Below are 15,849 nucleotides of genomic sequence, written 5' to 3'. Positions count from 1 at the left end.
TTTCCCTTGCTCCTGTCTGTGCTTTTGAATTGTGGTTGAGGTGGTTTATCCTTGTTAGTGGCAAGTGAAGGCATTTTGAAAAGACTGAATTGATGTAATCTTGTTTGGAGTCTGAGGAACAGGCTAAGGGACAAGCATGACTAAGATGAATCTAGGATCCAGTAAGAAGGTTTGAAAATTTAAAACATTCTCTGTTCACTTTAAGTCATAAATAGTAAAAGTCAAAGTTTCAATTGGAATATTCTAGTGCCCTGTAATTGTTTCAAGAAGCGAAAGCACGTTCATTGACATACCAGCGCAGACCACAGGTTTAGTGTGTGACAGGGAAGAGTTGTGGAATGTCTTAGTTGCACTGTATTATCTCAAAAGATTAGGGATATAGCTGGAGCTCTCCTTAACAATTCATTTTTATTATGTTTATTTGTATATTTGGCCTGCCTTGTCAGCTCGCATGTAAGCTCTTTGAGGATGGATATTGTATTTTATTCATTTCATATTCCCTACTTTTAACACAGCGATTTGTCTGTAGAGAGCATGCCATAAACATTTGAGGAATATTCAATTTATGAGTACACACACAATTTATTTTGAAATGCAAGCTCAGATGACTATATTTTTCAAATAAAAAATTCGAGACGTATGGTCTGACACGGTAGAGTATACTTATGAGGACTATGTCAAATATTTTAAATATTATCCCAGAAATATTTTAAATATTATCCCGGAAATATTTTAAATATTATCCTGGAAAATATTGGGTGATAGAATCGCTTTAATTACAGTATCCAGCCCAGGGTTTCTTATCCTGTAGCCAATGAACTTAAAAGAGTCTCTGAATAGAATTCAGAGACAGTCTTTCAATTGGTATGAAAAAAATAATATCTTTATTTTCACTAATGTTCAACTGAAATTCAGCATTTTTCCCTACTGTAAATGTAGGCAACAAACCACAGTAGAATTAGCAGTACCTTTCATTGTCAATAGAAATCACAGACATTTTTTATTTCACGTTACATTTATTATGGATATCTTGAAATATCTTCTAATTGCTTTAACATTTCAGTAGATATTTGACTCATCGCAAGATCCTGACACTTAGTGTTCATAAAGAAAAACAGAGTAGTATGTCACAAATTTGTTTTAAAAATATGTTTCCTAATTGTATTTCAATATAAAATTTGTAATGCTATGTATTTTATTTTAAAACCCTTCCATACCTTTTACCAGACTGTCACAAAGCACAAAATAGGTTAAGAACCCTTAAGCCAGAAGTTAATAAATTTTAAGCTTCAAGGTGCCTCACTTTTACCATGTCCTGCCTAGACTGTTCCTAAATTTGTATTCATTTTATATTTATATTTTCGTATCATTTTATATTTTTCTTAAAGAACCTAGCATTCGTATGCTTCACATCCCGCAATACAAAACTTGGATCCACTGAGACATTTAGCTTGGTACTGGGCACGTAGTAGGTTTTCACTTAATAATTTTCGGTTGATAGGGTCTGAAAAATTCAAATGATGTTTGAGTGTATCTGGAAATCCCGCAGACCACTGCGTGACCTTCTCCACTCCCTAAAGGGGGTGGGGCGTTGGAAGCTGTGGTTAGAGTAGGGAGGGAAGGGCTGTGGGATGAGACAGGTTTGGACTAAGGTGAGGACAAGGAACAAAACTAGTAGGGGCGGAGAGTGAGAAACAAGTTTAGAGATAACGGCTATTGGTCTCCTCTGGGGATTAGCCCTTTTCCCTGCACGACTCTTTTGGCTTCATTGTTGCGGAGAAAAATGGTCCGTGCTCTATCATTCGTGCGTAACATTGCTTGAGTCTTGACCACTTGAGTTTTCTCACATTGAGATGCTTCCAACAAAATGCAGAAGGGAGCCAGGGGGACAGAGAGGGAGAGTGTTATGATAGTTCCAAGGAATGATTTTCTCCATGAAATTCCCCAAATGACCAGCCAAATCATCCTTTAATCTTTTTCTAATTAGATTCCCAAAGATGACCTAGGAGGCCCGACCGCGTGGCGGTGGGCGTGTCTGGGGCGGACGCCGGTGGCCGCGTCGTTAGAGGGAGATTAGGGACGCTGCGGCACCAGCGATGGGGCGGGAGGGCCGCCGCGAGGCCGACGCGGACCGTAGGGGGCGGGGTTCCGGAGACGGCCACGCGGCGCGAGGCCCAGGTTTTCGACCTCGCTTCGGCTGCAGGCAAGAAGGGAGGAGTCTCCGCCCCTCAGGGCCTAATGCCCCGCAGCCTCGCCTCTACTCGGGGCTTCGCCACAGACCCCTTTGTGTTCCTACCCCCGCCCCGGAGGCGCCTCAGCCATTGGCGCTGAGTTCTCTCATTGGCTCAGCCGACGGCTTCATCGATTGGCTCCCAAAGCGTCCGGTGTGGCACGCCTCTTCTCGCTCCCATTGGTCGCCTGGGCTGCCCCTCAGGCTGTCGCGCGACGTGATTGCCCGACCACTTAGAGTCCCTGGAAGCAGTTCCGGGAAACCCCGCGTGCTGCCGGGATCGCGTCTCTGTCCATGAGGGGGGGCAGGGGGTGGCGCGCGCGCCATTTCTAGTCGTTTTCAAAGCGCCTCGCGCTGATTCTCACGGGCCTGGCCGTCGGCCCCTGCTCTGCCCGGGTGAGTCTCGCGCCGGCCCGTGGGGGGAGGGGCAGGGAGCCCCGATCAGACCCGACTCGGCCCGGCCGGGGCTCGGCGCCGGGTCCCCAGTTTCATTTTCGCTCCAAGGCCCCGGGGTGGGGGTGGGGATGGGCTGGGGGCGGCTTCGGCCTCGTTCTCGTCCGGCCGCACAGCTGAGGGCCTAGCCCCGCCGAGGCGCTTCTTCGCCCTAGTTCATCTTACCCCCGCCCCTCCGACCCCCGGCCCGCGGGCCGGCCCGCCGGGCGCCCTCCGCGCGGCCTGCCTCTGTGGGCAGTGCTTTTCCCGCCTCCGCCCGCCGCTCCATGCGGCGAGGCTGCGCTGGCAGCCTGAGGCGCCCGCGGCTCCATCGCTTCTCCCTGCCGGAGCCGCCTCGCTCCTGTCTCAGCTGGCCTAGCTACGAGTGGGATGTGTTGATGGTCGGGACAGGCATGAGGGGGTGGGGTGGGCAGAGGGCGGGATGCAAACTCCGGGTTACCTGAGCCAAGAAAACTTTTGTGGGAAGCAGAAGCTGAAAGGATGATGTGTATAGGAAGCCTCCTTCCCCTCCCCCATTTTGCATGCTGCGAGCTGAGATTTGAAGGAAAAAATGACTATTAGAGGCCACGAACCTTACAAGCGGCGCCTGAGATACATAATTCTGAGAATATCTTAGGCGTGCCAAATTGGAAAGGCGATTCTTTTTATACGGTGGTGACCGTATTGCCAAAATTTAAAACTTAAAGCCACGGGGTTTTGAAAGGTCCATTCCTTTCACACTGCCTGTTTGAGATTTTTGCTGTCCTCAAGAGGCTGAATTTTATGTTTCATGAGTCAGTCATAGGGTAAGGGCTTGACACTCCGAAATCCTGAGATAACCGTTAGTTTTCATTTCGTTAGTTCTTTTACAGCCCGTCTCTTAAAGTGAAGAATTTGCACAGAGATGTTCAGAAAGAGTCAGGGGTTAGTGCTGACTTCCCTAATCTCCCAGTAGCCCTTTTAAATCTTAATGAAATTTCTACTTTTTGCAAAAATGCTTAGATCAAATAACTCCAGTCACATTAGTATATTTGCTGCATCAGAAATATGGTTTGGCTGTGTGGCATTGTGTTGAATTGACACAAGAGTTTTAAATGCTCTCGTGACCTAAAAGTCTTTTTTAAATGAGCATATTGTATTTGGCTTGAAGAGAGAGGTTTTTTCCTTGATCTGAAAGGTTGTATCTTCTGGAATCTAATTTTACATTTTTTGTTAAAGTTTACAAACTTTTTGAAAATTTCAACCAATTTGAGAATCAACTTGCAGAGAGCCTTTGAAGTGAAATGATAGTCAAATATTTCTATCTTGTGCTTAATATGCAACTTGTCTCTTTGCTTTACACGTACAAACACACCACTTTAACAGATGTTCATCGAACTTTTCTGTTAAAAATTTGCCTTCTTTCTGTGGCTAATAGTATTTCCAGGTGCAATACCGTAAGGGTCTTGTGATGAGAACTTTTGAGTTCCGATGATCTTATTATGGTCGTACTTGAGGGTGGGAGAGCATGGGAAAAAAAACTATGTTCACAAAAACTTTGGACTTTAGGATGAATCTTTATAGAAATAGGTTGTATTAATCAGTAAACGTATTCCTCTTACACTATAGTTTCTTGATCAGAAGTGTACCAGTTTTGAATGTTTTTGTTTTGCCAGTTCATCGGAATTTAAGGCTTGCCTTGTGGAACATCCACCCGGAGTTTAACCATAGAATCTGCGTCTGTATAGACATTAGCGGGCTATCAAATCTTAATAATGATTTGTAATCATAAGAAGTCATATTGTTTATCTCATTTTCAGAGTATCCTTTCTGCATTTTTCTCTTTTTCTACTCTATTACCTCCTTCCTCGGTCTTCCTTTTTCATTAACTTCAAAATATTAATGGACTTTGAAATGAAATGAAGTTGTTTTAAGTCAGAAAACTGCACCTGGTGCATTGCACAGTGTTTGACAAGCAGTCTGGAAGTGTGGTTATCTTACGAGTTTTAGTGCTTTTTAGGAAACTTGTATTTTCTTTATAGATGACTAGTTATCTTGAGTTTCATCAAAAAAAGTAGGCTTTTTCTTGAGATCCACTTTCATGTCCTTCATTTCGGTATTCGTTGCATTGTCTTTATTCTGCTGCTTATTATCTTCATCACATGATAATTTCACCACAGACAAATGCACTTTAACTTTAATTCTCTATCTTTTGAGGTATAGAGACTGTCCTTGTATGGTTAATCTCTCTTCAGGGAGTTGGTTCATTTCAGCATTACATACAGGTTGAACATACAAAATGATTTGGGTAGGTTAAGACATCTCACCTAAGATTATCCTAATTAATGTTTGTTGAAACTATTCAGAAGTTAGTTGTCCATTCTTCATTATGTTTCGCAGCTTTATTTTACTTATATGAAAAATCCAATGTGTAGTCATTGTTTTTTTTAATGAAGGAACCTCAACTATATAGCTAGCTCACTTTTTATTTTATGTGGACTTGAAACAATTGTTTAGCTTTTAAACTTGGTCATTTTTTCTTTTAAATCTGTGAATGGGAATAGTCCATTAATTTTAGAGCAAAAAATAATGTCAAGTTTTTTTGTTTTAAGTGAGATGGAGAAAACCCAAACCACCAGTGTGTTGAACTAGAGACAACAGGGTATATTTGTTTCACACCTATCTTGGATTTGAAGCAGAGCTAGGAAAATTTGAATGTCCTTAAACCTTGACTCCGTGGTCTGTGGGTGTTCATTATGTTTTTAAACCGAACTTTTAAAAACTGTATAAGAATTGAGAGCTGAGGGGATTTTTAGGATTTTGTGGTGATTTGTTGATATGCTTGTCAGGACACAACAGCTGCTTTTGTTAATCAGCGATTCTACCTTAAGTAAATTCAAGCCTTTATTTACTCTAGTGTACATGAAGTTCGTTAAAGATCTAATGCTTCCATGTACATTTTCTATGGTTTTACAGGATTGTTATTGCAAATTTAGGTCAGATACATCACAAAAGGCATAAAATATTTTGATAGAGTTTATTAGCAGCATGTATACAAATTAGTTTAGATAAATCATGCATTGTCCTACAAACTAGTTATTTCTGGCTTAATGTAATATAGCTCCTGAATTTTTTCCAGCAGCATAATAAAATGGCTAATCAGGTGAATGGTAATGCGGTACAGTTAAAAGAAGAGGAAGAACCAATGGATACTTCCAGTGTAACTCACACAGAACACTACAAGACACTGATAGAGGCAGGCCTCCCACAGAAGGTGGCAGAAAGACTTGATGAAATATTTCAGACAGGTATAATATGCATTTCTTGTTTCTGACTGGTTATGAAAGTGAGGGCAAACCACTTTGAATATTATAGATTTTTTTTAAGGTTAAATAATACTTATTGTTTCTGATCTATGTAGAGCTGAATGTTTGTTACTTTCCCTTCATTGAGGGCATATTGGGTTTGACTTTGATATTCTTATCTCATTATTTTGAAGCCTTCTTAGTGTTGAATATGCAGTCTTCGTTGTTTCAGAACAGTACATCAATTTGTCTTAGATTTACCACCAATTAAAATGTATGTTTCAGCATACCAAATTTTACTTTTTTTCCTTAATCTAAATCAGTCATCATTTTGCTTTTACTTTTCTACTTTTAGCTTCTTAAAGTGATTGTTAAATAAGCTTAGGTCTGATTAGGTGGCAAATAAGAGGACTGGTTAGACAGTATTGTCTGAAATGACAATAAATGTCAGACTCCTTGAGAGTTTGTGGCCTGTCTAGTTTCTAATAGACAGAAATCCACATCTCTCAGTACTTTGGAAGTGTTTGGTTTGTAACAGCTGATTTTTTTTTTTTTTTTTTAATCTAGAAGTCCCATAGTTAAGTGCTTAAGCAAATTTGAACATCTTAATATAGTTGGTTGTAAGTGGTTTGCAGTTTTAAAGAGGGAGAGAAATATTTACCCTTAGGGAATGTTGTTCAAAAATAAATGTGTCCTCCCCTTTGGGGCCATGGATGGAAACTTTCTTCCTCAGTGTTTTGTGTGCCTATCCAGATTCTGGGAGAGAGAACTGAATTGTCTCACAAATGTGTCTGAAGTACTGTAGTAACAAATATCTGTTTTTTTGGTTCTTAAAAAATTTTTTTAATCTGAAAAGCTCGGGATAATTTCAGATGTTAAAATGACTTCTAAAAATGATTCCTGAGTGATGGTCCCATTTGAAAATCAGTCCTCAGGAACTTTGTGACATTCTGCCATGGAGAATTCGCAGTGATCTGCTTAGAGATGCTCTCTTGTAGAGTGTTTTGTTATTGATAAAATGCTGATGGTTTGAGTGTATGGTTGGATTAACAGAGTGGACGGATGGGTGTCCTGAGTTGTGGTGGTATGGAATATTCAAGTAAGGAAACTCCATTTATTTAGACATGCTCATTTTGAGCTTTTAAAACAAATCATGGCAATATTTTTTAAAAGCAACTTCGCAAATGGCATTTTATTTATTTAAAATGTATTTACTTTACGGAATAAAGTTGTTTTTTGCTTTAACCAAAATGGAGTCACTTTTGACGTTAGTTCATATGGACGCGGGCGGTTTTAATCTGCTAAATATTTCTATTTTACTTTGGATCAATTCTGAAATCTATTCCTTATACGTATATGGAGAGAAATATAACACTTAACAGACTTAAATTGTATTTTAAGGTTAATAGATGTTCTGTGTGTAAATATACTACATGTATAGAATGCAGTGTATATTTTCTTTATAGTTTATGTGTAAGTCCACAGTAAAATCCTTAATGCCATTTGAAAAAAATTGTCATTTTTGACAGTGTTGTGAATGCCACAGCATCTTTTAAATCTCAGCTTGACACTTCAGAAGAACAAAAAAATGCCTTAAAATATGATTTTCAGAATTGATTAATCAAGCTGCACTTGCATTTGTAGAAAAGTTTAAAATTATGCCTTTCCACATTCTGACTGCAGCAAAGTAGATGATTAGATAAACAAATGCATTTCATTTTATCTTTAGTGCTAAGGAAGGAAAGCCTTTGACACTTTTTGGAGAGCGGAAAGAATTTAGTAAAAATGGTTCTTTCTTATTTTTTTCCCCACTTCTTGTGTGGGTAGCAATAGCTACAACAGTCCATATAATTTGAAGGTTGATCCTTGAGAAAAACAATGTGTTCTTACCACTCTAACATCGACCAGGATTTGTTATATTAATGCTTAATCTGTAGTACAGTGTGTACATCAAATTTAACTTCCAACGCTTAAACCTTCTGGGGAGTGGGAAATCAGTTAGAATTTTTGTGTTTTTTTTTGTGGGATGTGCAGATTGAAAGTCATGTTTATAGGTATTGACATTTTATCTCTTATTTTCATGTTTGTACTCTTGATCTTTCTATATAGTATTTGTATAGCTGTCTATATGCATATAGTTAAGTTAAAATGTAGTGTGGTAGTAATAGTATTTACTGTAACTATTCTTGATTAAATATTGATAGCAGTTTAATCTTTTGTTGCAGTAATGTTACCCTTTTAATTTTTAGGATTGGTAGCTTATGTCGATCTTGATGAAAGAGCAATTGATGCTCTCAGGGAATTTAATGAAGAAGGAGCTCTGTCTGTACTACAACAGTTCAAGGAAAGTGACTTATCACATGTTCAGGTGAGGCCATTACTCAGAAATGTCTTTGAACAACTAATGACCTGAAATTATTTTACTATTTTTTTCCTGTGGAGAAGTGGTATTTTTTGTTTATGACTACCTCTGCTTCTTTTAAAAAATTAAAGAAAAAAAGGATCTGCTGATGGCAAAGTTTTCAGAAACACAGGTATAAAGTAAAAGTCTCCCTCTTTGGTTTATAGTAAGTTACTTAAAAAAAAAATTAAAATCAAAGCCAAGGTTTGCTAATTTTATTTGTTTTTTACATGTTTAAGTTACTCAGATCTTAAAGATTTTTGTATTATCTGATCCTGTTTTATTATCTTGGTGGGAAATATGTAGGTGGGGGGAATAGTTTTGGAACATGTGGCAAAGATAGTTCATATGCATTTAAATATCAACAAATGGAAGACTTTTGCCAGTGTAGAAGGTAAGTTCTCTGAGGCCTTGGCTGTCTTTACTGCTTTCTGCTCCAGTCTCTGGCACATGGTAACCACGTAGCAAATATTTGTTGAGTGAATAAATGAGTAGAGATTTTGTTAAAATTCTGGTTTTCAGAAATGTAAATTTAATTATGTATTTGACCCTTCAGTGATTCTTAGTAATTCTTTTTCATTGAATTACTTGTCTCTTCTAGAACAAAAGTGCATTTTTATGTGGAGTTATGAAGACTTACAGGCAAAGGGAGAAACAGGGAAGCAAGGTGCAAGAGTCTACAAAGGGACCCGATGAAGCAAAGATCAAGGTAAAACTTGACAAAATTGAATTTAATGATGAGATAGCATGCTTACTTCCTAGAAACGGTTTTTATAGTTCTCTTTTTTTTTTTAAATTAGTGTTTAGAAATGTAATAATTTAGGGAAAATTACTTAAGAATTTGAGGGGCAAACATTTAGTTATTTGGTGGAAAACTCTAATTTAGACTCTCCCTTATTTCTTGTTCTTTGGTCTATGAATGGTATATATTTATTGACGCTTCCTTTAATAGTATCTTGGGTTGACTCAGTCATGTTTCTTGGTTCAGTTTCTTTCATACTACTTTGTTTCTTTTTTCTTGGTAAAGAGGTGTTTTTATAACTGCTTTCCTCCTTTTGAATTTTTATTACTTCAGTTTCTTTATTTGTAAACTGGGGATAGTAATAGTACCTACGTCATAGAGTTGTCATGAGGATTAAAGGAATTAAAATATGTAAAGCACTTAGAATAATACCTGGAATGTTGTAAGAACTGTGTAACTATGAGATATTATTGTTACTATTATTATTATTTAGATACACTGCTGTGAAAGGTACATATGGGGCTTTTAGTGAAAGACCAGAGAACCTAATTCCTTAGATGGACATTGATGTTTTGCTGTAGTAATAGACTTTTCAATTTGAAATAGTTATTTAATGTTGAAGTTTGTACAGTTTTACGTAGATAGGAAATATAACTTGTAGTTTCCGTCATATAATTAGCTTATATAGAGCTCTTTTTATAACTTTTCCCCCTCATTTGTAAAATGATAATCCTTTTATTACTATTTTAAAAATAATTAAATATGTGAAAATTCCATTTCATATTAATAGTTTTTCAAAAAACATAACTTCATTGAATAGTCCTATATTATGTCCCTAAAGCTATTTACTCTTGATAAAGTATAATATATGTAATATGTGTGTATTACATGTTATATAAGTACCACCATGAGTAAATGTGTAATATACATATTATGTATATTTTATATATTACATGTATTTCTGTGTTTAAAAGTAGAACGACATAAACAAACAAACAAAAAAGTAGAGTAGCTCAGTTTGAGTCAAAGGTAAAAAATGGAGATATTTTTGAAAACTACTGAATTTGATGGTGTCTAAAATCTCTTGTTGCTTTGACATTGTATAATTTTAAAAACCTGAGGTGTAAGAATTCTTCCCTTTCTAGGTAGATTATGCTTCTTTTTTTGTCCCATGTGGCTTTGTTCTGTAGGCCCTTTATATAAACTAACAAAACCTAAGGGCAAGGACAATATCTTCTTTTCTGCAATTCCTCTTGATACCTAATATTATATTGTGAGGAAGGTTGGAAATCAGGAAACATGAGGTTTTTGCTTTTTGAAACCTGATTTGTATTCATTTGGTATTGCCAAATATTTTGAGTTTGTGCTATATGAGAAATGGTCTGGTTCTTACAGAGTTTATGGTATAGCAGGAATATAAAGCAAAAGGATCAAACAAAGTAGAAGTTAAATTGTTTGAGTATAATAGAAAGTAGGAAGATGTGAGAAATAGTAAATGAGAGAAGCTGTTTGAGAGGTAGGACTTATAATTTTTTTAAGGGTAGAGAACACTTTATTTGAAAAGAATCACTGGTGGATATAAGTATGGTATGTAAAGGGAACAAGTAAGGAAAGAAGTCTAATTGAAGTAGAGGGGGTGCAAAATGAGGAATACTGTGCTACATAAATATGAGTAGGTAGCTTGGGTTCAGCATGTGTTGAATTATTAATAACCCTTGCCCCATTTTTCTGTTCTCATAACAGAAGAAGGTGTGTCCTTAGAGACTTAATTTGCCTATAACCCTTTCCATTAAATGTATGGAAAGGAGAAGTAAAATAAAGTGGGAGGAATATGTGAGAAGAACCAGTGTGAATTTTGACTTTTTTTTTAAACCTAATTATAAGATACATAGCCTAAGAGTTGAGGTGCTTTTGGAAAATATTAATATACTGATTTGTGATATTATTCAAGAATAAACAGTTGTACAAATTATCTTTAGGCCTTGCTTGAGAGGACTGGTTATACTCTGGATGTAACCACAGGACAGAGGAAGTATGGTGGTCCTCCACCAGACAGTGTGTATTCTGGCATGCAACCTGGAATTGGAACAGAAGTAAGTGTTCTTCAGCTGTTTGCCAAAATCTTTCCAGTGTGTAGATTATTCTCTCTGTTGTGCAATTAGGAAAAATACTTGATTCTTTTTTAAAAGTTTAGCTATTATTTTTTTGGATATCCATCTGTATTTTGCTGCCATCATAAGCAAAGGTAATCATGTGACTAGTAGATACTCAAACACCTTGTAAAAGAATGTAGAATTCTTGGAGCTGATTGCTAAAACTATGCGACTAGCAACACACCATTTTAGGTGTTTGGGTGAGGTATTCAAGAGAAACAATTGTTTTTTCTTTTTTTGGTTTTGTTTTATGTCTGATTTTGAATAGTGCTTTTCCTCTCTCCTTTACCCTCCCTCCCCTCCATCACATAGAGGGTCCTCAATATTTACTGAGAGATTTATTGATGGGAGTGGGTTTTACAAGGGAAGGGTGTGGAATAAAAGGTTGAGCACATTGGTTTATATTTGAACAAAGAAGTAATTCATCCTTCATCTGTGCCTTCATAAAGGTTTCTTCATATGCCTTCATGCTAGCCTATTTTAATCCTTTAAATGGAGAAAACTACGGGCCAAAACGTAAGCTCTGTTACAGCAGGGACATTTTCTCATTTAGTGTTTCAACTGTCTGTATTTAGTGCCTTGCATAATGCAGCAATATAGTAGGCACACAATATTTGATGAATGATTGGTTACAGTTTTTTTCTTTGGATACTAAAATTGTGGCTTTGTAACTTAAATTTTAAACTAGATTAAATGATAATTTTATAGTATTTTCTTTAAAACAAAGTAATGGGTGTAGCTTCTTTAGGTGATGATGTCAGTTAAATATTTGGGTGGTATTATATATCTCCTACTTATGTTAGAATTGTAAGAAATCTTAAAAGTTAACTCTCTCATTTTAAACTGTTATCCGTAACACTCTCAAAAGTTAAAACTTAACTTTCCAGGTAGCCAAAAGCAGATTATTTCTAGTTCGTAACTAGACAAAGACATCACCATGTAACATAATTTCTTAGATCTGTATCAGAACTAATTCTGGTTGTGTTCTCTGTATATAGAGTGGAATTTACATTCACTGGTCTTTGTTTCCTGAATTTCTTTTAAACATTACAGTTAATAGTCTATTTTTTTCTATTTCTGTATATTTAAAGAAAATGTAAAGGGGCTCTTAAGCTTTTTGTGTTTTTAATACCTGAATCAGCTATATATGATTGTTTAGTCTCTTTTAAAAAAAAAAAACTGAATTACTTAATGTTATGTAATTATTGATAGTGTTGAAATTGGGGCTCCAAGCCATCTATGTTCCTTATAGGAGTGAATGTCATCAAAACATAGTGTACAAGTGAATGATATTTTTGCGTTTTTTTTTTTCACTTTTGTCCCCTCATTAACTCCCCCTCCCTGCTATCCTTTATCTTCTGCCTATGTAGTGAATCCTTTCAAATCTACATTTATATTTTATTTTTAAAGAACATAGAAATATAGTTCAGCTTTCTTAGACTAGTACAGCATATGTATTTTTGTCTAATGGTTTTGAATTTTGTTCTTAGTATCAGAATTTTTTTTTTAATTAAATCCTCATATAAAATAATTAAAGTGCCTTTTCCTTGTTTTTGAGACAGCCTACAATACCTCCAAGAGGGGAATACAGTTTAAAAAAGTTATCTATAGTATACCATTCAGCATATGATATCCATGTTAGTATTTATCAGTTATAACATTTATCTTAGTTTTGTTTTTTTTCAACTAGTTATAAAATCCTTAGGAATAAACATTAAGTCTATATAATACTGTTATATTCTTCCCAATGCTAAATACAACCTCGTGTAAAATTGGTTGTTATCTATTTCATAATTATAAAAATGAACTTTTTTTTTAGCCTATTTGATTGCTTTCATTAATGAGCTCATTAATTGGAGACTTATTTTATCTATGCTTTAAATAGATAAAGAAAGACTTTGCTAGTATTCTAAGATTTTACTGGAAGCATCCGAACAATTTAATAGGAAATTGTTTTGAGTATCCAGTTAGAAACAAATAGTTGGTATCCGGTTAAAAACAATTTTATAATTACAGTGCTAATTGTAAAATATGTATACATTCTTTTAAATTGCATTGCTTCTTTAGAAGATTTTTTTCTCTATATTAGATATAATTACATACAGTAGGTATTGTAGCAGAATCCCAGTATGAGATCAGCCTAAGCCACTCTTGTCATACAATTTATTACAACAGAATCACAGTGTAAAGTTTTGGCTTCCTCTCATAAATTTAAGTTTCCCGAGATTTGACCTGTACTTGTTGAAAATTAAAGTTTTGAAAAATCAGAAAAATAGGTTTTTAATATATTGGGTTTCTGGTAGATTTAATAAATTGGTTTTAATTGATATTTTTTGATCCTCTGGGGTTTAGGTTTTTGTTTTGTTTGTTTCATTACAGTCATTAAAATTTTTTAGCTCTTGATTGAGGAAGTTGAAATTAGGGTCAGTTCCTGAGACTGACAAAATTAAGTTATAAGAAGACTTCGTGGTTTATCTTTGGATAAAATCTACTGTAAATTAATCCTACAAATGAGCATTCATTATTAGCAAGAAATTGTTACCAAGCATTGTCTTGAGATGAGAAATATACAGGAATGATTGGTATTAATTTTGGGATGTATTTTTTAGTGTGCCATGGCTCTCAGACCTAATCTGGTTATAATATCTGCATAGTCTTCAGCTGGTATTATAAAACTGTTTTGGGGAACAAATTCTATTTTTATTTGTCTGCATTAACAAAACTGTAACATCCATGGAGATCACGGCTACATGGTAAGCTTTTATTTGTTTAAGCTACATAGAACTGGTGTTCTGTTGAAGGATTCAAAGGAAATGGTAGATTGAGATCTAATTCTTTGTTTTATTCACTAATGGAGGTATTACAGAACCAGTAACAGAGACCTATTTAATGGAAACCTAAAAGTATATGACTTTGTAGTGCCTGAATTGAATTATGTGTATAAGGAAGAGCTTCCATGTTTGCAATATAGCAAGTAAATGGGATAATGGAAGAACCCCAGTAGATACACAAAAGACTATTGAGCTGCCTGGTTACTTATGTCGATTACTTCCAGAGCCTCAAAGGGCTTCCTCTGTTACTGTTAGAATATTCGATGGATCACTATTAGACAGCCAAAACTTTTCTAAAGCCTTGATGCTGAGTGAGTAAAGGAAAAACTGTCGTTATGGTATTCACCAGATTCTGTTGGTTCTGGAGGGGAGGTGGAAGATTACTTGCCCATGATTGAATGTTTACTTTGAATAGCTCATATGGAGCCAGAATGGCTCCGGGACCAACAGATTAGTAAAAGTATATTTAGACAAAAGAACAAAAGAAAGTCTACAGCCATGCTACCTTGAACAAATCCGATCCTGTCTGATCTCGGAAGCTAAGCAGGGTCAGGCCTGGTTAGTACTTGCATGGGAGACCACCTAGAGGGACCAGGTGCTGTAGGCATCTAAAAAAATCAGGGATTGTCAGATGACAAGGTCCTTGCAATCTGTGAAGTCAACCAAAGGTTTGCCTCGCCTTAAAAAAAAAAAGAGAACAAAAGAAAATATTTAGGTAATTAAAAATTGAGCTTAAAATGCTTTAAAAGGAGTGATACTTAATTCTTGAATATTGTTTAGTTTTAACCTTTTTAAGTTCTTTTAATGTCCTAAGTTAAACTGATTTCGAAATGAGGCTACCTCCTATTTCTCAGATAATCAATATTTTTGGTCTATTTCTTTATGGACCTCAGTGATTATAATATTGGGTACTTTGTTGACCACAGATTTGTAGATATTCTAAAATAAAACAGTATTCTCTTGGAAAATCTGTCAGCTGGACTTTTAACATTCAAATGATAGAGTATAAGGAGCTTGCTCTTATGAATCCTTTCTGTAAATTGATTATTCAATCATCAAAGTAATTACTTTTGCTGAAAATACATGTTTTTCACTTTGAGTATGCTTAATGATGCAAACTTGTCTGGTTCTAAAAATATAGGTACAAGTGTTATATAAGTAGTATAATAATCTGCCACTTAGTTTCTTCCCTTTCCTCTGTGTCATATATTTTCATAGTGCCACTGCATGTGTGCTTTCTTTGCTTTTACATGTATATGTATGTAATGTGTAGGGAGAAAATATGGTTGGTAAAGCACGTAATTATGGGGCACCATTGCATTATATTAGTAGAAACAACATAAAGCAGAATTTACTTCCCAAAACAGTTTTAAAATACTCAGATATCCTCAAATATAAAAATACTCTAATCAGACTAGGCCAGAGAGTCTAGCCACACCAAAAAAGTGCATTTCAAAATTAACGTCAGTTACCCTTGTATATTTCTTATCTCAGGGCACCTTTTATCAGTAGCTTTTTTTGGTGCTGTGCTGTTAATGAGTGTTTATCGAGTCGCTAATACAGGTTGTATAACTGAAGCTAGCAAGAAGTAGTCAGATTCTGGATATTTTGAAGGCATATATAACCGTATTTATTGATGGATTGGATATGGAGGTATGAGAGAAAGGAGCAAGGATAACTTCAAGGCTTCTGACCTGAGTACATAGAAGGATGGAGTAGCCATTTATTGAAATGAGGAAAGCTTTAGAGAAGAACAAATTAACAGATTTGAAAGAT

At 36.0% G+C, this 15,849-nt stretch overlaps 1 protein-coding gene and 1 pseudogene across 9 annotated transcripts in view; both read left to right on the top strand.

Moving 5' to 3' along the window:
• Nucleotides 1-2,469: 2,469 nt before the first annotated feature.
• HNRNPR (heterogeneous nuclear ribonucleoprotein R) overlaps nucleotides 2,470-15,849 on the top strand; it is a 29,745-nt gene continuing 16,365 nt past the window's right edge. For 5 of the 9 annotated variants that reach the window (XM_011357569.2, XM_011357568.2, XM_023529410.1 and 2 more), the window contains exons 1-5: nucleotides 2,471-2,626; nucleotides 5,784-5,949; nucleotides 8,196-8,314; nucleotides 8,949-9,056; nucleotides 11,069-11,182. In XM_011357569.2, coding sequence (XP_011355871.1) covers nucleotides 5,793-5,949; nucleotides 8,196-8,314; nucleotides 8,949-9,056; nucleotides 11,069-11,182 — 498 coding nt within the window. In that variant the 5' untranslated portion in view covers nucleotides 2,471-2,626; nucleotides 5,784-5,792. Of the gene's footprint in view, nucleotides 2,627-5,780; nucleotides 5,950-8,195; nucleotides 8,315-8,948; nucleotides 9,057-11,068; nucleotides 11,183-15,849 lie in introns of all 9 variants that reach the window. The other 4 variants (XM_011357570.2, XM_011357571.2, XM_023529409.1 and 1 more) reach the window with 3 other exon arrangements.
• LOC111738238 lies at nucleotides 14,562-14,680 on the top strand (annotated as a pseudogene).

This window comes from Pteropus vampyrus, unplaced genomic scaffold (genome assembly GCF_000151845.1).
Source record: "Pteropus vampyrus isolate Shadow unplaced genomic scaffold, Pvam_2.0 Scaffold36, whole genome shotgun sequence".
Taxonomy (NCBI): domain Eukaryota; kingdom Metazoa; phylum Chordata; class Mammalia; order Chiroptera; family Pteropodidae; genus Pteropus; species Pteropus vampyrus.
Note: the sequence above shows the minus strand (reverse complement) of the source record. Positions and strands in the feature narration are given on the sequence as shown.